The 22,858-nt window shown below is 40.6% G+C and overlaps 1 protein-coding gene across 1 annotated transcript in view; it reads left to right on the top strand.

The window, feature by feature from the left end:
- Window positions 1-22,858, top strand: part of PKD2L1 (polycystin 2 like 1, transient receptor potential cation channel) — an 80,797-nt gene that overhangs the window by 24,229 nt on the left and 33,710 nt on the right. The window contains exons 4-7 of the mRNA XM_029609683.1: window positions 2,602-2,855; window positions 8,869-9,093; window positions 18,654-18,882; window positions 19,280-19,450. Of these exons, the coding sequence (XP_029465543.1) occupies window positions 2,602-2,855; window positions 8,869-9,093; window positions 18,654-18,882; window positions 19,280-19,450 (879 nt within the window). The remainder of the gene's footprint in view (window positions 1-2,601; window positions 2,856-8,868; window positions 9,094-18,653; window positions 18,883-19,279; window positions 19,451-22,858) is intronic.

The following is a 22,858-nucleotide window of genomic DNA, read 5'->3' as shown; positions in this document are numbered from 1 at the left end:
CTTACTTAGAGGATGCCATCTCCTTTTGATGTTGTTCCTATGGCCCTAGTTCCCAAATCCAGTCCTCAACTTCCAACAAGTTCAGGGTAACCAAAATATGCATATTAACCTTGATGTTAAGTCAAATGTATGCACATATATTTCATGAATATTCATTGCAGGTATGCAGAAAAAAAATTCCAAGGACCACACTTGGGAACCATTGTCCTAGGGTAAAAAGATCCCCTTCAAAATCCCTAGACAATCAATTATTAAATTTGAGTGATCTAATTAAATTCCCCTCCAGTTGTGCAATCTTTCAGCATATGTAAACTGTTGTATTAGTGACAAATCCCTGGATTAGCAACTGTTACCTGGAATACTGATAAAGACTCAGCTCTTTTGCCTAAAAGGACTATTTCTGCTCTGACCTGGTCTTGTCTATTGATGCACCATGTTTATGTTCTGTACAATCACATTCAATATATATATATATATTGAATGTGATTGTACAGAACTTTGTGATATATTTATATAAAGGATACTATAAAAGACAAAATTGTATTCTGTTTTGTTTAACTGTATTATACAATTAGGAGCTCAAACTAAGTTAAATGTAAAATGTCTAATATCTAAAATATTAAAGAGGCACTGATACACTCATCATAAAGAACATGTTCCTTTGAATATTGTACACGTTACCTGTGAGCTCCTGATATAGCCTTCTGATTTATATAACAGTGTAATCAGATGCTCCCACCTCTCCCCAGGTCTCTTTTATTTGACGGATATGTTACTTCAGGTTTACCCCACATTTTTAGAGATGCATGCATGTGCAAGCTGGTCTCGTCTGCAGTTTACAATACAATCCTCATTTAATTTCATCCTCAAATAAGTCTGAAATCAGTTTACAGCCAGCAAATGAGCTAGCCTTAATTCTCTTAGAATACATTTCAAACTTTTTTGAAACTGGTTTCAAAAGCATTTGGGGGGAAGTTAAATGCAAACTGCAATGTATGAAAACCTGGACAACCAGAGAAAATTTTTGAAAAGTCTGTTTTGTGCAGAAAAAAATGGAAAATAATGTTATTTGTGATAGCATTCACTATCTGTCATTCTAGCATGCAAAGCAAACTTTCCAAAATTTTTCAGGCTTGCAAATAGTAAACTTTCAGGTATAGATTTATACCTGTAAAATTTTATTTAAATTGTTAATGAATTGCTGTAATGCAAAATTATGCAAAGCATAACTCACTAACTATGCATGAAATTAGTTTCACAAAGCCTATTTTAGCAAAAAAAATTAAGAACACCTCAATGAGGTGTAGTTAACAATTCTATGAAACATTTTGCAGCAAAACTATGCACATTGTTTTTCTACCAGGCTCATTTAAATGTAAATAATTTTAGAAAAATAGCACAAGAAAAATCATAAATAATAATATGCAAAATTTGACATACATTAGTACATCAGCCCTCTAGTGAGAAAAGATAGAATCCCGAGAAGTCACAGAATCCTAGTAAAGTTGCCTCTAGCAAGGAACTCAACAGGATCAATTTATCAGATAAGGAACATTTCCTGGTGACATCTAGGAAGGATAAAAGGGGACAGGAGACATTTCTTTCTCTAAGTGTTGGCTTAGTGCACATTCTTATAAATGTCTCACAAATTACTCAAGTATGATTGCAGCTTTCCTTTGACTGTTTTGGGTCTGGAAGATTCCACCCTCTCCTTTGGTCTTCCAACTCAACTTTTCTCAGCAAGGTTATAGCACTATGAGCTTACATTTGCAGTTGCACAGGAATTTTCTTCCAATGTTCTTGCCACATCCTCCCTTCCCTTTAAGACCATCATCGCAACGGTGATCTTCAGTAGGGAATAAGGACTGTAGTTCTCATCAGAGCTCTGCATTCATGCACCTTGAATTCCACTTGCAGGTACAAATATTGTGCAGTAGGTAGGATTCCTTTCCCTGGGAGAGGGGTTATATAATATAACATGGACTGTTTCCACAGTATTTCTAGCCACCTTTGGCTTGATGAGCAGTAGCCAGGTCAGAGAATGAAGTTTCTTTAGATATTTAAATTATAAGAGAAAATAATGTATCTACTGTATATGCAGTACTTAGCACATATAGAAATTACAGAAGCATACTTTAGCAGCAATGTGTTAGCTACAGATAGGAACAGTACTCTTAAATTACTATTTGTGGACTACCAGTAATCTATGCAAACGAACAGGGTATATATTATACAACATTCCTTTCACCAAAACTACATGAAATGAACCCTTGTTATGGGATGGGCTTTGGATTTCAAAACGTGTCTTGCCTAATTTGTGCTCAGGGCAAGCTACAGTTCAGGTACAGTAGGTAAGTCCCTGAGAGAGCTCAGAGACACCCTGCCCTTGAGAGACCCCTACTATCTAAGTGGCATCTGGGGCAATGGAGACAAGGTAACTTGCCCAAGATCACGAGGAGCATCTCTTTCAAAGCCTGTAATCATTTATATTTAAGTTCTATAGATAAGCATATCGTTATTAATCTGTTAATGATATTACATTGAAGTTATGCCAAGAGATGAGTGCTACAATAGTTTCTTGTCACTTGTGTTCATTTTCAGTTTGCACAAGGCCCTTTGCTGGATGGCCTCTATTGGACAAAATGGTACAATAATGAGTCACTTAATCATAGTCCTCATTCTTTTATCTACTATGAGAATTTGCTGCTCGGTGTCGCTCGTGTTCGTCAGCTGAAGGTGCAAAACAACTCCTGTGTGGTGCACAAGGACTTTAAGGATGATATTTCAGGCTGCTACGATGTGTATTCTCAAGAGAAAGAGGATACAAGACCATTTGGACTCATTAATGGAACAGCGTAAGTACAGTCTTAATGGCAACAAACGCTAGCTTACAGAACTGCAAGTGCAAATTAAAACATACTTGGTTGATTTTCTTTTAACAAATGTATTTCTGGCATGCTCACATGCAAGAAAATGTTAAATGGGCTACGCATGTAAATTTCGGAGATTACGAGCGTGGCCGGGCCTTGTGCATGCCGCGCACATTTTCAACCGGCCCAGCCACGTGTTTAAACTGCCAAAGTGCCGGGCATCTTCAAAAGAGCGAGCTGGGGGCAGAGTCTGGGGGGGAGCAGGGGGGGGTGGGCCAGGACAGCGCCATTTGAGGATCATTAAGTACCAAAATAAAAAATTGGGGGATAGTTAGGTTAGGTTTAGGGCATGGGGAGGAGAGGGGAAGAGGACTGGAAGGTTAGGTAGGGGGTTAGGGAACTGGGAAAAAGGACAATCACATCGCTGCGTGTAATTAGAAAATTCCCCCCCCCCCCCCCCGGCGCACATAAATCGTGAGCCGCCTGCACCTGCGCGCAGCCATTGCATTTTATAACATGCGTGCACCGGCGTGCACATGTGCAGGCGGCTCCATATGTGCCAGGAACCGCGCGCACATGGACATGCGCGCACTGCTTTTAAAATCAACCCCCGTTGTGCTTTCTTTCTAGTTTTCAGATTGAAAGTTATAATTCCTGTTTATAGATATCGAACTTGACAAATATAATAGTTCAAGCCCCAGTGTAAATCACTGATGTTGATTCTGTTTTTAGGTTTTCGCAAGCCAGCAAGGAAACTGAACTTGGGTCTTCCTCATGGCAGTGCACAGCACTGCAGCTGAGCCACTAGGCCAGCCTGAAGATATATTACATATTGTAAGAGAAATTCAGAAACAAATTAAGAGCTGGAATTCATTATTTACCTATCTGGTCCCCGACCTAATCTAACCTCCCCACCCACCTAGCACCTCGAGTTTCCAAATTCCTTATGCAACCCCTAAGTCTTACTTAACGCAAGATGCTTACCAACAAAGAGCAAAACAAATCTTTTCTTTGTTTTTTGTGCGAAGGCCCAAGATTTTTAATATTTTTGTACTGAGCAATTTTCAAAATTGTGCGGATTTTGAAGCAGTTTTCAAGTGCACCTGTGCCTTCCCTTTGCAAAGTGCCCAAGGAGAAAGCACATGCAGAGATTTCTGACTGCGTTTTCTGCAGGCACTTTTTCCAGCCAAACCCTTGCCTGTTACTGCCCTCCCTGGCTTGACACGGCCCCGGGAAACCTCCAAGAAAATGAGGTAAACGTATGCAGATTGTACACACTACACTTGCTTATATCCACATATAGAGCGGGCAGTTTTCAAAAAACCCTTTTACCCTGCTAAACAGACACTTGCATGGGTAAATGCTTTTGAAAATTGCACTCCAGTCGTTACCATTGCTAATAATAATGCTAAATAATATTTTTTGCTATGAATTCCAAAATTAAAGTTGCAGTGATTTTAGTTTTTAACGGCTCCCAGTAGGTGTCGCTAGAAGTACATGACAGTAGGTTTTGGCCAGGAGTTGTGCAATGTTTTTCTTTCGTGAGTATCACAGTAATTCATGTATTTAGAGTGGCTGCTAAATTTTCAGCACCTGTGACGAGGTAAGAGCGAGACCCCTTGTGGAATAGGTTAGAGTATTTATAGCACTTACTCAGTTAAAATTACAACAGACCGGAGAGGGCTTGAATATATTACCTAAACAGAGAAGCAGCGAACCATGGCCCAAGTTAGAGAGAGGCACAGCAGACAACAGGATGAGACAAATATTAGGATACATAGGAAAATGAATTATTTTGTATGCGGATGATATGAATGTGTGTTTAGATCATTTTTAGATTGTTAATAAAATATAGTTTTCAGTTCTGGCATGATTTGTGGTGGTTAGAGTTAATGATCTTATATGAGAAGGGAAAGCCAGAGATCAACTAGGGACCATGGCATTGTATAAGAACAAACACTGGACAGAACAACAGATGGGCCCTTATTGGTCCTTCTGCAATCATATTCTCTGTTTCATCGTGATTCACCTCGGGCGGTCTAGGCCTCTGCTTGGCAATCAGTGGCTGAACATTGGGTTTTCCTCAATATCTACTCTCTTATGAAGGGATATTCTACCACTATGTGGGAAGATTTGAAACGCTGATAAAGATATTTGGAAGGATCTGAAAAAGATATTCACAGTGCATAGGAGACGGAGCCTGCCTGTATTTGCCAATATCAGGCTCCACTCCATCTGCAGTCCCACCCACAACTAGCAGGTCATCCATCAGATTTATGGTTTTTATTTGCCTCCCCAAGGCCTCTACCCTGAAAGTATTTACTCCAGCTCACAGCAGGAGTAAATCAAAACGGCTTCCCTTTTCCCAAATAGCTCCCATTCTTTCTATCTGATGAGAGGGAAAGGAATTTTTTATCTGTTCTTTCCTCCCGTGGAAAAGCATGGGAGCTAACCCCTGACATAATATTTTATTTTACTCTGTGCTTTTTCTTGTGAGGCATTCGAAGTCCAGTAATATTGGATCCTTGGGACTGGAAAACAGCAATTGTTATCCCTCTTCATATAATTGGTAAACGAGAGGAGAATGGAAATTAGAGACTGATTCGTTTTATGTTGCTGGTGAGGAAATGAATTGAGACTACTGCAGGAAGGGATAGTGAAGCATCGCCAATCCAGAAAATTGTAAAATCCGAGGCAGCATGGTTTTTACCAGGGGGAGATTGCATCAAACAAATCTGAATAATTTCTTTGATTGGGTGACTAGAAAATTAGATCAAGGTTATGTGCTAGATGTGGTATGCTTGGATTAAAGCAAAACTTTTGATACTGTCCCATGTAAGAGGCTCTAAAATAAACTGAGCAGGCTTGTGATGGGCCCCAAGGTGGTAGACTGGATTAAAAACTGGGGGTTCATATTCAACGGCATTTAGCCAGATAACTTGTGAGTTATCCATGTGAATGTCAATTTTTAAATATTCCCGCTACTTATCCTGCTAAAGTTTAGCCAGGGAATGCATGTATCCACTAGTGGCATGCCTGGTTTATAGGACACTGCCTCTTTGCAGAGGCTGCTGCATACTCCAGGTAGGGGGGAATAGAAGAAGGGAGCAGTACTTCAGATACAATGGGGATACAGTTACACTAAGAAGCATGATGAAAGAATGCAAAGGCAGAATGCGCAGAGGAAATAAGATGCATAATGAAAGCCAAGCAAGGAGAGGCTGAGAAATAATTTGAAATGAAGTTGGCCATAAAGGCAAAAACTCATAATAAAAACTTTTTTAAATGTATCCGAAGCAAGAAACCTGCAAGGGAATAGGTTAGACTGTTAGATGATCGAGGAGTTAAAGGGGTTCTTAGGGAAAATAAGGCCATCGCAGAAAGACTAAATTAATTCTTTGCTTCCGTGTTTACTAATGAGGATGTTTGGGGAGATACTGGTTCCAGAGATGGTTTTCAAGGGTGATGAGTCAGATGAACTGAACCAAATTAGGGTGAATTTGCAAGATGTAGTAGGCAAGATTGACAAAGTAAAGAATAGCAAATCACCTGAACCAGATGGTATACACCCCAGGGTTCTTAAAGAATTAAAAAATGAAATTTCAGATCTATTAGTAAAAATTTGTAAATTATCATTAAAATCGTCCATTGTATCTGTAGACTAGAGGGTGGCCAGGGGTGATCTGGGAAACTATAGATCAGTGAGCCTTACTTCAGTGTCGGGAAAAATAGTAGAAATTATCCTAAAGAACAAAATCACAGAACATATAGATAGACATGGTTTAATGGAAAACAGCCAGCATGGATTTACCCAAGGGAAATCTTGCCTCACAAATCAGCTGCATTTTTTTTGAAGGGGTTAATAAACATGTGGATAAAGGTGAATGGTAGATGTAGTGTATTTGGATTTTCAGACATGCAACCAAAACAAAATTAGATCAGTGTCAGTAACTAGTAGTGTATATGCTGAGACGCCGACTTGTGCATTTGTTCTGTTTTGTACTGTAAATTTAAACAAGATTCCTGCAGTGGACAAATACAGTAGACTTCCTGTTTGCTGAGATGTTAATCAGTTTACAGACTGTGCTCTGAGCTATTGTGCCTAAGCTAATGTCTGTAGCTGCACTACTAGTTACTGTGAAGGAATTAACATTATATGAATGGTCATCTTCTTTCTCACGTTGCTCTTATATATATAGTAGAGATGTGAATCGGAACCGGAATCGGTTCGGTTCCGGTTCCGATTCAAATCTTATAATTTTTATCGTCCGGCCCGATTGGTTTTTTGTTTATCGGCTGCGCCCAATCCGATAAACAAAAAACCCACCCTGACCCTTTAAAACTGACTCCTTAGCCTCCCCCACCCTCCCGACCCCCCCAAAAAATGTTTTAAAATTACCTGGTGGTCCAGTGGGGGCGCGGGGAGTAAACTCCCGCTCTCGGGCCATCGACTGTGCTAATAAAAATGGCGCCGATGGCCCTTTGCCCTTACCATGTGACAGGGTATCTGTGCCATTGGCCGGCCCCTGTCACATGCTAGGAGCACTGGATGGCCGGCGCCATCTTTAAAGATGGCGCCTGCCATGGCCCATGCCCTTACCAGACCAGCCCCCGGGTCGGGTGATGGCACGCCAGCAGGCGTAAATCTGCCAACAAAGGTAAGGGGGGGGTTTAGATAGGGCCGGGGGGTGGGTTAGGGAGGGGAAGGGAGGGAAAGGTGGGGGGAGGGCGAAAGAAAGTTCCCTCCGAGGCCGCTCCAAAATCGGAGCGGCCTCGGAGGGAACAGGCAGCGCACGCTGGGCTCGGCGCGCGCAGATTGCACAAATGTGCACCCCCTTGCGCGTATCTTATAAAATCCAGCGTACTTTTGTTCGTGCCTGGTGCGCGAACAAAAGTACGTGATCGCGCAATTTTTTAAAACCTACCCCTTATTGTTTTGCATCTATTGATTCTTTTAAGAGGAATTACCGTAAACTTTAATTTGAACAGCCATGCAGTGAGTCCTGCCTGGTTTGTAAGTGTACCTGTCCCAAAGAGCCTTGGAAATACACACACAGGGAACATCATTACCGCCTGGGCCAAGAAGGTTTGCCTTCACCCCCCATAGCAAGGACCCATACCTTGGAGATTTTGTGTGCCCTTGAAAATTATGCCACTTCCAAGAAAAGTTTGGCAAATGGCATATATCACAAGATACAAAGACAGCTATATTAATTTGTTGTGAATGAGTACATTTTTAACATTGATGTTTTATCTTTCCAATGAAACTCTGTTAAAAGCTGTCCTATCCTTGTTACTAACTCAAGGCAGAGAAAAGTAAATATAAATATCAATCTTTAAAAAAATAAAAAGCTTTACATTAGTTAGTATCTGGCTGCTGTAACTAGGATTTGAACACTTTCTTGAGCCAATGCTAAAAATTGCAAGCAAAAAGCAATATAAAGGGAAATTGGAGTATGGTTAATAGCCGTGTGGAGAAAGAAGCATTCCTGGAGTCCCACAGAGACTATAAAAACTCTGAATTCAAGGCCTTCAGAGACTCTAAATCTAGGCTCTAAGCTGAAAGGAACAGGCAAATGTTAGCTACTGTGAAGGACCATCATTGCCAGAGTCCAAGGACTAGAAAGGTGTATGTGTTTTTTTCTTTTATTAAAATATCTTTGTTGTTCTGACAAGACTGCTCTTGACAAAATGATTGCCTCTCCGAGTACTGATGGGCATCCCTTATCAGAATAGTGGGAGTATGAGATGTGCAGAGCATCTTCTCTTAGAAGGCATTAATGAGGGTGATCACCGTGGATGTCTATGGGAGTGCTAATACAGTAGAAAGAAGAGGTGGACTCTGCCCCAGTGTTGCTTTTGAGAAAAGGGAGAGTTCAAAAGTATTATCAGCAAGGTAAGGAATCACAAGTGCACCTGCAAAGAAGTGCAACATTGTGACATAAAGTTACATCCTAACCACATTTTTCTATTCTCTTGCTTTATTATATCCTTATAGCTGGAGGTACAACTCAGAGGATGAACTTGGAGGATCTTTTCACTGGGGCAAACTAACATGTTATAGTGGAGGAGGTTATTACACAGACCTTGACGTAACCAAGCAGCAGAGTGCCGGAGCCCTTCAGATCTTGAAAGAAAACCTGTGGTTGGACAGAGGAACTCGGGCAGTCTTTATTGACTTCTCAGTGTATAATGCAAACATTAACCTCTTCTGTGTTTTAAGGTACTGTAAAAGGAGACTACTCAATTAGGCAGTGCTAATGTCTCATTGTATAGTAATGTTAGTGTAATATTTGAACAACTTAAAAATGCATAAAACTGAATACAAATTTGATAAGCTTTTGGCATGACATAGTGGAAGAAAGAATAAAGGAACAATGATTTCCTGTACATTCCCTATGAAAAGTCAACATGCCCTTTCACGTGGCCTCCAGGAGAATCTACAATTGCAGAACCATGCTCGAGATTCCCAATTGAGTCAATGTCATGAATAAACTGTAGGATTAAATTCTTATACAAATTATTCAAGTACTAATTGTGCTTATGCAAACAGTAGTAGCATCATAAAACAGGAGCAGGAAGCATTACATAAAATGAATATCTAGATACAAATGAAACCTAAAGTGGAACCATAACAGTAAAACCACTATCAGACCAACACAAAACTGACATCACTAAGTATGGACTTGGAGTTCTCAAGGACTTCATAAACGGAAGCTGGTATACACATGAAATATCTGACATACATTTTGAAATATATGTATTAGATGAGAGAGTCTATACAACAAAACCAAAACAATATACAAAAAGCACAAAAATACTACAAAAACATATTTATTACAATAATTACATAAAGGTGCTCACAACACATATATAATATTCAATATCATCACAATACATAAACTATACATATATCATACAATATGCAAAATGTGATGAAATATACAACACTCCATTATAACAACCCTTATTTCATAAAATCCCATATTAAACAACTCATATCATTCAAAAACACTCACCCACACACATACACCACACAAACACACACATCCATAAAAAATGCCACACTTATACATCTAAACTAAACATCCATGATTCACTCAGTTAATATAACATTCTCGACAGTATTCAATTCAGTGTAATCACTTTGTTGTATCACAAAGGAGCTTTCACTTGGGCTCTCCACAATTCTTGATTCGAAATAACCGCTTCATTATTTCAACATTCCATGCCATGCGTGCTCCCACACTTGTAGTTATTCTATGCGATGTATCCACTGCTTATTAAGCTACAAGCATATTAACGACACTCCACTGAAGATATGTTTACACTAGAAGAACTCCAACAAGGGACCCTTGTTTCGCCTTACTGGACTTCATCAGGCAGAAAAATCAACTATAAGAAAGACATACAAAATATCATTACCACACAATCCAATAAGCGCAACTTATCATAGCTCACTATCACAAGGTTACCTCTGTAATACCAGCAATATATTATCATGCCAAATCTCACGATAATTTGAATGTTCAATTATGAATCCAAAATTCTCCTGATAATTTCTCAAAATTGACACAACCCCAAATCGCACCTATAAAATAAAAAAATAAAAATAAACTCATACACGACTACTACAAAAAATCTATAAAAAAATACAGAGCGTACTCTCGCTTACCGTCACAAGAGATAAGGTGGACACTGAATCCTTACCAAATGCCAGCAAATATAAAGAAACAGATTCTTCACCAAATGTAAATGCCGACACCATGAAACATCTTAACCTGAACTTTTTAAAGGACCAACAAAGCAGGAGGGCAGACTATCTCAAAAAGCCGTGAGGGCAACAAAGTGGATTAGAAGCCAAGGAATGTCTGATTAGAAACTTTTATTTATGGAGACGTATTCTTTTTAAGGTGAGCCCGACTCAGGCCGAGTTTCACCCCCACATTAGGGCTGCCTCAGGGGCTGTATGTAGGCACTTCAACCAATCAAAATCCCAAAATACAATGATGTATACAACCTATACATACCGACCAATAAGGCTCTAACAATCCGATGATGTGTGCAACCTTTGCTCAACAAACCAATCTCTTTACAAAGCAACACTAGCATAATTCTCTTCAAATCCCATATATAGAAATGATTGGAAGAACTTTCTAAAGACCAACCCCACAAAACAAATATCACATACCAACCTTATGCATTTTGAAATGCAATATATTTTCTACTTTTAGGATTATTAGTCTTAGGGTCTGGTAAATGGAACATACTGTTGCGTTCGTGCCTCTTCTCGCCCTCGCTCCACCCTCTCTACCTTAGGAGCGACTCCCTTTGGCTCTGACGAACAGATGCAGCCGCGGCTTCTCCCTGCCTCTTGGTCCCGGTGTCCCCGGGGAGGCTTGACTCTACAGATCCGCCATGTTCCTGATGACGTAAGTGCGCACACGCGCACTCCAGACTTTGTATCAGCAAGGGCACGAACCTCGGGGGTGTCCCCCCATAGTGACATCATCCATTTTCACTTTAAAAGGAACTCCAATAGGACTTGCTTCGGCAGTCCACGATACTTGCAACAACGATCCAAGTCAGCGAGGGGAACCCGCTCCACGGGGGCTCAGCTCTCTCTTCTTGATTTTAGATTGCCAAGATGGGATCCGGTACTCACTCCTCGAGGGCCTACGTCCCTGAATACTCAGAAGACTCCTCATTGCCTGGAAGCGATCACGAACATGAACACAGTGAGTTCTATTGTACATAGGAATCGGTACTCGCTCCACGAGGGCCTACATTCCTATAGCTCTGAAGACTCCCTTCCATCCAAGACATTATCAAAGGTATGGAGATCATGAATTACATTGGCAAGATTACAGATAGGAACCGGTACTCGCTCCACGAGGGCCCATGTTCCTAGAATCTTTTATAGACTCTCTTCTACTCTAGAAGCCATTTCATATAAGGCTATTGTGAGTTCTTATTACAGACTGTTTGTGGGAACCAGTGCTCGCCTACGGCTCCTGTTCCTGAATGTACTGAAGACTCTCTGTGGCATAGAGACCATTGCAGACATCTACTATTGTGAGTGTACCATCTTGTATCCAGTATACCCTGTCTACTCACTACTTCTAGTCTCTCTCTACAGCTCAGTTACCCAGAGATTATACTCCAGTATCAGAAGGACTTCAGCCTTGCCAAACACATCGACTCACTACTGCCACCACTGGTGGTCCAGCTTCCAGTCTAATAAAGAACTATTTATGTTATTTCATATTCTAGCCTAGCCGGTGGTTCCTCTCAGGATCTCCTCCTGGGGGCGCTGTCATCTGCCATCGGTCCAGGGATTCACCATTTCCTCCAAGTGGTCATTCCTTTCACTACTATCACTCTGTGGGAGCCAACCACTACTGACCACTAACACCACTCATGGAAGTATTGTATAGGTAGCTAACTCCTCTTTCTTTGGGACTTGCCAGCAGCCTATATATATGCAGATTGCTACTCCATAGCGGAGGCAGATAGATTGCTATCTCAGTAGCGAAGTACAATATACCTATTGTTAGCTCCTCTCCTCAGAAGAGTATCATTGAACAGATTGCCAACTCCTCTTCCCTGAGAGAACATAAGAACATAAGAAAATGCCATACTGGGTCAGACCAAGGGTCCATCAAGCCCAGCATCCTGTTTCCAACAGTGGCCAATCCAGGCCATAAGAACCTGGCAAGTACCCAAAAACTAAGTCTATTCCATGTAACCATTGCTAATGGCAGTGGCTATTCTCTAAGTGAACCTAATAGCAGGTAATGGACTTCTCCTCCAAGAACTTATCCAATCCTTTTTTAAACACAGCTATACTACCTGCACGAACCACATTCTCTGGCAACAAATTCCAGAGTTTAATTGTGCGTTGAGTAAAAAAGAACTTTCTCCGATTAGTTTTAAATGTGCCCCATGCTAACTTCATGGAGTGTCCCCTAGTCCTTCTACTATCTGAAAGAGTAAATAACCGATTCACATCTACCCGTTCTAGACCTCTCATGATTTTAAACACCTCTATCATATCCCCCCTCAGTCGTCTCTTCTCCAAGCTGAAAAGTCCTAATCTCTTTAGTCTTTCCTCATAGGGGAGTTGTTCCATTCCCCTTATCATTTTGGTAGCCCTTCTCTGTACCTTCTCCATCGCAATTATATCTTTTTTGAGATGCGGCGACCAGAATTGTACACAGTATTCAAGGTGCGGTCTCACCATGGAGCGATACAGAGGCATTATGACATTTTCCGTTTTATTCATCATTCCTTTTCTAATAATTCCCAACATTCTGTTTGCTTTTTTGACTGCCGCAGCACACTGAACCGACGATTTCAATGTGTTATCCACTATGACACCTAGATCTCTTTCTTGGGTTGTAGCACCTAATATGGAACCCAACATCGTGTAATTATAGCATGGGTTATTTTTCCCTATATGCATCACCTTGCACTTTTCCACATTAAATTTCATCTGCCATTTGGATGCCCAATTTTCCAGTCTCACAAGGTCTTCCTGCAATTTATCACAATCTGCTTGTGATTTAACTACTCTGCACAATTTTGTGTCATCTGCAAATTTGATTATCTCACTCGTCGTATTTCTTTCCAGATCATTTATAAATATATTGAACAGTAAGGGTCCCAATACAGATCCCTGAGGCACTCCACTGTCCACTCCCTTCCACTGAGAAAATTGCCCATTTAATCCTACTCTCTGTTTCCTGTCTTTTAGCCAGTTTGCAATCCACGAAAGGACATCGCCACCTATCCCATGACTTTTTACTTTTCCTAGAAGCCTCTCATGAGGAACTTTGTCAAACGCCTTCTGAAAATCCAAGTATACTATATCTACCGGTTCACCTTTATCCACATGTTTATTAACTCCTTCAAAAAAGTGAAGCAGATTTGTGAGGCAAGACTTGCCCTGGGTAAAGCCATGCTGACTTTGTTCCATTAAACCATGTCTTTCTATATGTTCTGTGATTTTGATGTTTAGAACACTTTCCACTATTTTTCCTGGCACTGAAGTCAGGCTAACCGGTCTGTAGTTTCCCGGATCGCCCCTGGAGCCCTTTTTAAATATTGGGGTTACATTTGCTATCCTCCAGTCTTCAGGTACAATGGATGATTTTAATGATAAGTTACAAATTTTTACTAATAGGTCTGAAATTTCATTTTTTAGTTCCTTCAGAACTCTGGGGTGTATACCATCCGGTCCAGGTGATTTACTACTCTTCAGTTTGTCAATCAGGCCTACCACATCTTCTAGGTTCACCGTGATTTGATTCAGTCCATCTGAATCATTACCCATGAAAACCTTCTCCATTACGAGTACCTCCCCAACATCCTCTTCAGTAAACACCGAAGCAAAGAAATCATTTAATCTTTCCGCGATGGCCTTATCTTCTCTAAGTGCCCCTTTAACCCCTCGATCATCTAAAGGTCCAACTGACTCCCTCACAGGCTTTCTGCTTCGGATATATTTAAAAAAGTTTTTACTGTGAGTTTTTGCCTCTACAGCCAACTTCTTTTCAAATTCTCTCTTAGCCTGTCTTATCAATGTCTTACATTTAACTTGCCAATGTTTATGCTTTATCCTATTTTCTTCTGTTGGATCCTTCTTCCAATTTTTGAATGAAGATCTTTTGGCTAAAATAGCTTCTTTCACCTCCCCTTTTAACCATGCCGGTAATCGTTTTGCCTTCTTTCCACCTTTCTTAATGTGTGGAATACATCTGGACTGTGCTTCTAGAATGGTATTTTTTAAACAATGACCACGCCTCTTGGACATTTTTTACTTTTGTAGCTGCTCCTTTCAGTTTTTTTCTAACAATTTTTCTCATTTTATCAAAGTTTCCCTTTTGAAAGTTTAGCACGAGAGCTTTGGATTTGCACACTGTTCCTTTTCCAGTCATTAAATCAAATCTGATCATATTATGATCACTATTGCCAAGCGGCCCCACCACCGTTACCTCTCTCACCAAGTCCTGTGCTCCACTGAGAATTAGATCTAAATTGCTCCCTCTCTCGTCGGTTCCTGAACCATTTGCTCCATAAAGCTATCATTTATTCCATCCAGGAACGTTATCTCTCTAGCGTGACCCGATGATACATTTACCCAGTCTATATTGGGGTAATTGAAGTCTCCCATTATTACTGCACTACCAATTTGGTTGGCTTCCCTAATTTCTCTTAGCATTTCACTGTCCATCTCACCATCTTGACCAGGTGGACGGTAGTATACCCCTATCACTGTAGTCTTCCCTGATACACAAGGGATTTCTACCCATAAAGATTCAATTTTGTATTTAGTCTCATGCAGGATGTTTATCCTGTTGGACTCTATGCCATCCCGGACATAAAGCGCCACACCTCCTCCCGACTGCTCCTCTCTGTCATTGCGATATAATTTGTACCCCGGTATAGCACTGTCCCATTGGTTATCCTCTTTCCACCATGTCTCTGAGATGCCAATTAAGTCTATGTCATCATTTACTGCTATACATTCTAATTCTCCCATCTTACTTCTTAGACTTCTGGCATTAGCATACAAACATTTCAAAGTTTGTTTTTTGATTGTATTTTTATTCTGCTTTTTAATTGATAGGGATAAGTTAGAATTTTTTAGCTCAGGTGAGTTTTTAGTTACAGGCATTTGGACTACTTTTCTAATTATTGGAACCTCACTGTCGGGATGCCCTAATTCTAGTGCATCATTAGTATCCTTTAAAGATACATCTCTCCGAACCATGCGCTGCTGAGCGACTGTCGGCTTTCCCCTTTGTTCTAGTTTAAAAGCTGCTCTATCTCCTTTTTAAGGGTTAGCGCCAGCAGTCTGGTTCCATCCTGGTTAAGGTGGAGCCCATCCCTTCGGAAGAGACTCCCCCTTCCCCAAAAGGTTCCCCAGTTCCTAACAAAACTGAATCCCTCTTCCTTGCACCATCGTCTCATCCACGCATTGAGACTCCGGAGCTCTGCCTGCCTCTGGTGACCTGCGCGTGGAACAGGGAGCATTTCAGAGAATGCTACCCTGGAGGTTCTGGATTTAATCTTTCTACCTAAGAGCCTAAATTTGGCTTCCAGAACCTCCCTCCCACATTTTCCTATGTCGTTGGTGCCCACGTGTACCACGAGTTGATCCATCACAGATTGCAACCTCCTTTCCTTACAGGAACATCTAACAGCAGTTTGCTAACAGATCTACAGATAGCTAACTCCTCCCCTCTGGAGGAGCAGATCATGACAGATCTACTCCTCCCCCTTTCAGGAGAAAAGCAGAACAGATTGCTAACTCCTCCCCTCTGGAGGAGAGCGTAACACATAGTCTAAAGAGAGAACCATGTTACTGTAAGTGGAGTGCCACAGGGATCAGTATTGAGAACAATTCTGTTCAATATCTTTGTGAGCGATATTGCAGAAGGGATAGAAAGTAAAATTTGTCTATATGTGGATGATACTAAGATCTTCAACAGAGTGGACACGCCTGAAGGAGTAGAGAGAATGAAAAGTGATTTAAGAAAGCTTGAAGAGTGATGAATATTTGGCAGCTGGGATTCAATGCCAAAAAGTGCAGAGTTGTGCATCTGGGATGTGTAATCCAAAAAAGCTGAATGTGATGGGTGGTGAAAGATTGATGTATACGGTCCAAGAGAGGGTCCTTAGGGTGATAGTGTTTGGCGATCTGAAGGCAGCAAAGCAATGTGACAAGGTGATAGCTAAAGCCAGAAGAATGTTGGGCTGCATAGAGAGAAGAATAACCAGTAAGAAAAAGGAGGTGATGATGCCCTTGTACAGGTCCTTGGTAAGGCCTCACCTGGAATACTGTGTTCAGTTCTTGAGACCATATCTCAAAAGGATAGAGACAGGATGCAGGTGGTCCAGAGGAAGATGATCAAAATGATGTAGGGTCTTCATTGGAGGACTTATGAGGAGAGGCTGAAGGATCTGAATATATAGACCCTGGAAGAGAGGAGTTGCAGGGGAGATATGATGCAGACTTTCAGTACCTGAAAGGTTTTAATGATGCACAAACTTCAAACCTTTTCTGTTGGAAGGAAACTTTAGGACTAAGGGTCACAAAATGAAACTCCAGGGGGGATGACTCAGAACCAAAGGCAGGAAATGTTTCTTCACGGAGAAAGTGGTGGATGCCTGGAATGCCCTCCCAGAGAGGGTAGTTAAGACGAGAACAGTTAATGAATTCAAAAGGGCATGGGACAAAACATTGCGGATTCCTAAAGAAAGGGATGGTGTAGCATTTCCGCTGGAAGTAACCTACACAGAACAGCAGTTACTGCCCTTAACAAAATGCATGGGAGAAACCTACATGGAATGACAGATACTACCTTTAACAGAATGCATGGGAATAACTGCACAGAACAGCAGTTACTACCATAAGCAAATTGTTGGGCAAACTCCATTAACAATTTGGTCTTTCTCTGCCATCATTACTATGTTACTACATGTTCTGTTTTGTATCTATGGAGAAAATGCTTAGTAAATAGGCCTCTTAATGTCAGTACATTTCTTTTACATATCACTGTCAGGTCGATACTGTAAGACCGCGGGAGAGCGGACGAACGCCCGCTCTCCCGGCGCGCGCACCGGCCCTTTGCCGGTGCGGGCGATTCAGTATTTAAATGAGGTGACGCGGGAAAAACGGGGAAAAGGAGGCGCTAGGGACACTAGGGCGTCCCTAGCGCCTCCTTTTTGTCAGGAGCGGCGGCTGTCAGCGGGTTTGACAGCCGACGCTCAATTTTGCCGGCGTCGGTTCTCGAGCCCGCTGACAGCCACGGGCTCGGAAACCGGACGCCGGCAAAATTGAGCGTCCGGTTTTCGGCCCGACAGCCGCGGGCCGAATTCAATTTTTTTTTTTTTTTTTTTTTACTTTTTTTACCTTTGGGGACCTCCGACTTAATATCGCTATGATATTAAGTCGGAGGGTGCACAGAAAAGCAGTTTTTACTGCTTTTCTGTGCACTTTCCTGGCGCCGGAAGAAATTAGCGCCGACCTTTGGGTCGGCGCTAATTTCTAAGAGTAAAATGTGCGGCCTGGCTGCACATTTTACTTATTGAATCGCGCGTGCATACCTAATAGGGCCATCAACATGCATTTGTATGTTGAGGGCGCTATTAGGTGCCGCGGGTGGGCCGCGTGTTTTCCTCCCCTTACTGAATAAGGGGTAAGGGAAAACACGCGTCCAGAGCAGGCTGACAGTGCGCTCCGACGGAGCACACTTTACTGTATCGACCTGTGTGATAGGTATAACAAAAGCCTCCCCTGGTCTCTTTCATCACATTTTCTTACTTTTGCAATTGAATCGATGGAGCCTACCCCCTGGAGAAAAAATGTAATAAGAGAACTGCTTTAACTCTGAATCCTAGTTGAGAAGATCATTCTTGTGTCCAGATTTACTAATGTTGATTTCAAAACTTTCATGGTCATTATGGAATTGCTATAACAGTATCTCTTATGTAATCTGATCTTTTCAACACTCTGCAAATATGCAGAGAAGACTAAAATTCCTAATAACAATGAACACCAGAGGCAACAGGCTGTGGCTTTTGATGATTAGAGTTGATGCTTCAGTTCAGTTAGCTAACAATTACTAGACCTCGTGCAGACAATGGTTTGAAAGAGTTTTAATTCACTAATTTAGACTCTGGTGATACATCTTGTAGTATACCCTTAATCATTTACTTATGAGATTGGAGTTAAAGAGCTAAGGTCTAATCATGTCTTTCTTTTGATTTTCTAAGGTTGGTAGTAGAATTTCCAGCAACTGGTGGAGCAATTCCTTCCTGGCAGATCCGTACAGTGAAACTCATTCGTTATGTCAATGGATGGGACTATTTTATCATTGCCTGTGAAGTCATCTTTTGTGTTTTCATCTTCTATTACATTGTGGAAGAAATTCTAGAGCTGAGGATACACAGGCTTAAATATTTTACCAGTATCTGGAATATCCTAGATGTGGTGGTCATACTGGTAATTATTTGTGTGCAATATTTATTTTATCTACACAAATATAGCCTCAAGTCTGAGAAAAGTAAAAATGATTGCATTTTCAACTACTAAAAATTCTACACAACTGACTCCCAAAACTCAAAGTACAACAAACACACACAAATGCATGTTGAGAATTCCACTGTGATTAAAATAGCAATGTCATAATATTACAGTAAATAATGTTACAGTACTTGTAGCAGGACATTTGAGACAGGCTCTATTTTGCTGTGCTGCAATAATACTGTAGACATAAGCTGTAATGTATGGTACAGAGCCTCCACGTTTTTAGCCTTATGTTGATCACTGGATTGACTTCAACAATAAAACCAATGATTCCCTAGCTTATACTAATTGTAACATAGGAGTATTTTTTCAGCTTTCTCTTGTAGCCATCGCATTCCATATTTTTCGCACTATTGAAGTGAACAGACTTATGGGCAAATTACTGAAGCAACCCAACACGTATGCTGACTTTGAGTTCCTGGCTTTTTGGCAGACGCAGTACAACAATATGAATGCAGTCAACTTATTCTTTGCCTGGATCAAGGTACCAAACCCATTGTTGCTTCTAATATTATCTCAGCAAATGAATCCACCTAGGTGAAAAAATAGAGTGTTTTCAAAAACTTAAATATGTTATAATATTAAAACATAAACATCCAAAGGAGCAAGTACCGCTCTCCACAATCAATATTTAAGTCACCACGGAGATGCAGGAAAATAAAGTCAGTCCCAGAAATTTCAAAATAATTTTGAATATGCAAATATTTTTATTCATCAAATCGGCAACTCCATTGCTCAAAAGACACAGAATTTTTTCAACACAGGGTCCCCCGACACGGACCCATGTTTCGCCAAACGCGGCTGTGACGGGGGGGAACAGTATATTCTTTGTGGCATTCAAACTAAAATTAAAACAAAAACAGTAAATTAATACTTAAAGATAGGGGCTGATTACAATAGCAGATCCTGTATTATCAGAACAATTAAATACAATATACCATATAGGTATGAACTTTTTTATATTTCAATATTTTTATACTTCAATATTGTGAACTCTTAACCTAAGAAGAACAACAAAATACAGGGCGTGTATAAAAAATCAGATCATGTATATATTTAGAAAGTTATTCGGATTTCAAGACATCTTTCTTCAATATAATATTTATTTATCACTATGTTAATTTGTCATCTAGTTATATTGTTCCATATGTTCTACTGTTCTATGTAAAGCTCCGCTCTCTGTTGGGCAGTTCATTGTTTTATGTAAACCGGAGTGATTTGTAGTCCCTACAAGAACTTCGGTATATAAAAATTAAAAATAAATAAATAAATAAATAAAATAGTTCCAAAAAACTAATCGAAATACATCAAATTTAAAATAGAACTTATCGCGTATCTAAAGTCTAATTCTTATCGGTAGTTCTAATCGTATATACAACAATATAAATGAGGAACCCCGTACCTTTAAATTTCAGCGTCTTTGGCGGCAGTTCTGGCAAGGAGAGCCAAGAACGCCGGCATTACTCGATATTTAAAGTGTCAAATTTGGCGCCAAAATACAACCAATCCGAATAGGTTGCCATGGCAACTCACAGCCAATCAAAATTGAACACGCCCAGCAGGAAACACTTCAGCCCCTATCTTTAAGTATTAATTTACTGTTTTTGTTTTAATTTTAGTTTGAATGCCACAAAGAATATACTGTTCCCCCCGACGCAGCCGCGTTTGGCGAAACACGGGTCCGTGTCGGGAGACCCTGTGTTGAAAAAATTCTGTGTCTTTTGAGCAATGGAGTTGCCGATTTGATGAATAAAAATATTTGCATATTCAAAATTATTTTGAAATTTCTGGGACTGACTTTATTTTCCTGCATCTCCGTGGTGACTTAAATAATATCAAAACATGACATATTATGAAGCAAAGTGTGTTGTGGACCTCATATTCTATGAGATACTGATTGCACTCATTGACGGAGTGTGTAAAGTCCATTTGTTTGCGTCACTGTGTTTAGTCATAGCTCACACAAACTTGTTGCTGATAATCTGGCATTGCTCTCCATATAATTTTTCGAGAATTTTTTAGATGTTGCAGATAAAAGAACATCTCCAAGAGAAGAGAAAACATCAGTCTCTTCCACACCGGCTTGGCACTGCACCAGTGTCTCGTGTAATTTTAAATGCTGCTCACTAGCACTTGTCAGTGTCTCGGTATGCCGGAAAAAAAAAAAAGCAATACAAATTAGATGGGTAGAAAGCAGTGCTGGAAACATCTCTGAAGGAGGTTGTAACCGGCTCTCTATGCAGCATCTGCGGAGCCTTAACATACAGTAAGTAGGTGTGGAAGCAAAATGAAAAATATTAAAGACCTTGTAAAGGTCAAAATGCATCATTGTGTACTCATCTACTGCTTGGGTGCCACTGTATTCGGTGGCCACCTTTTAATAAGGCATGGATAGGGACAACCCAGTGGCTCAGAAACAGTGCTATTCACTGTCCTGTAGAAAACCTGAGTTCAATTCCAAGCCCAGTTTGTACTGCTGGGTCAGCCAGGGCTGGAGATGCTGTGAAAACAACATTCATAACCTCTGAGGATGAATTACAATCATTACACAACAATGGCATGTACTGGCCACATTCAGGATGCATGTGTACTAGATTCTGGAGGGAGCCATAGTCTGTGACTCATACCCAAGGATTATTGCTGTAATGGTTCGGCTGCACAGGTAGGAAGAGAGGGTTAAAATGGTGGAAACACTCTAGTCAGCTGCAAATGAAGGCTTAAGATGCCAAAGCCCAGTTCCAATTGAGCTGGAAGCCAAAGCAACAGGAGTAAACTGCTAGATCAAAATAATTAATTCAAGGATGCATACAGTAATCACAGAGGAACCCTAGGTGTGAAGATGTGATGGTAAAGTCTGAGATCAGTTAAGCTCTGCAGTATTGCCTGAGGAACTGGCCAATTACATGGACCTTGTGATCTGCCATGATTTTCGGTTTCTATGTAAAAACAAAAGATGAAGTTTAAACCGTGCATATGCATTGATTTTCTAGCACTTTTCATCATCAGGTTACAGTCATTTTCAATACCATATAATATGTAGGACCATGGTGCACCTTTCCCTCCAAATTTGAACCCAGTTGGTGAAGTTTAGCTGATTATATCCTGTGTCCTGGCACAACCCCCAAGTACTCTTTACATGTGCTGGAAAGCACTAAAAGAAAAAATCAGAAATGAAATATTGGCAACATACTGAGCCAAATCAGTAAGATGGAACTTTTTGAAGTGAAGAACAAAACTCCTTATTAAGGTTGTTGGCTAGGGAGCACAGTGGTGCTTCTCTGCTTGCCAAAATTTAAATGATGTACACTGACCTTTTAAATTTGGGACAATGAAGAACAAAGCCTGAATACAGCAGGAGGAAGCTTGGAACACTGGAAAGCCTATACTGTAAATTAGCCTATTAAAAGATAATCTCCGATTCATAATTAAGTGTCTCGTGACAATTTATGAAAATGTAAGCTGGAGGTATATTGATGTCTAACATGGAAGAAGTCCTTCCTAGTAGATGGCTGCAGCTACTTAATATGACTCACCATTTCTGGCTCTAATATAATTAAAACCTATCTATGATCACTTTCTGACCAAGGGGGTGATAAATAGAACAAGGGAAATTAATATGACAGTACACGCTAGCAGTTTTATAATAGATAAATGGGCCACTTTATACAGAACTTGTTAGATGCAGAATAAGCCATGCATTTGTGCACGTGGCCTCCTGTGAGTTAGATGCCCTGGACTTGGAATGGTGTGCACACAACAGCAATATTAGGGAGCAGTAAGTCTATAGCTTTGTGCTTCAGCGCTCAGCAGTGCATGTCTTCACAAACAAGTCATGATGCAGGCAAATTGTACAATGACTATATGGTTACCTTTCACGTAGAAAAGTGTTTGG

Source organism: Rhinatrema bivittatum, chromosome 7 (assembly GCF_901001135.1).
Source record: "Rhinatrema bivittatum chromosome 7, aRhiBiv1.1, whole genome shotgun sequence".
In the NCBI taxonomy this organism is placed as follows: domain Eukaryota; kingdom Metazoa; phylum Chordata; class Amphibia; order Gymnophiona; family Rhinatrematidae; genus Rhinatrema; species Rhinatrema bivittatum.
The sequence above is the reverse complement of the archived record's forward strand: the minus strand, read 5'-3'. Positions and strand labels throughout refer to the sequence as shown.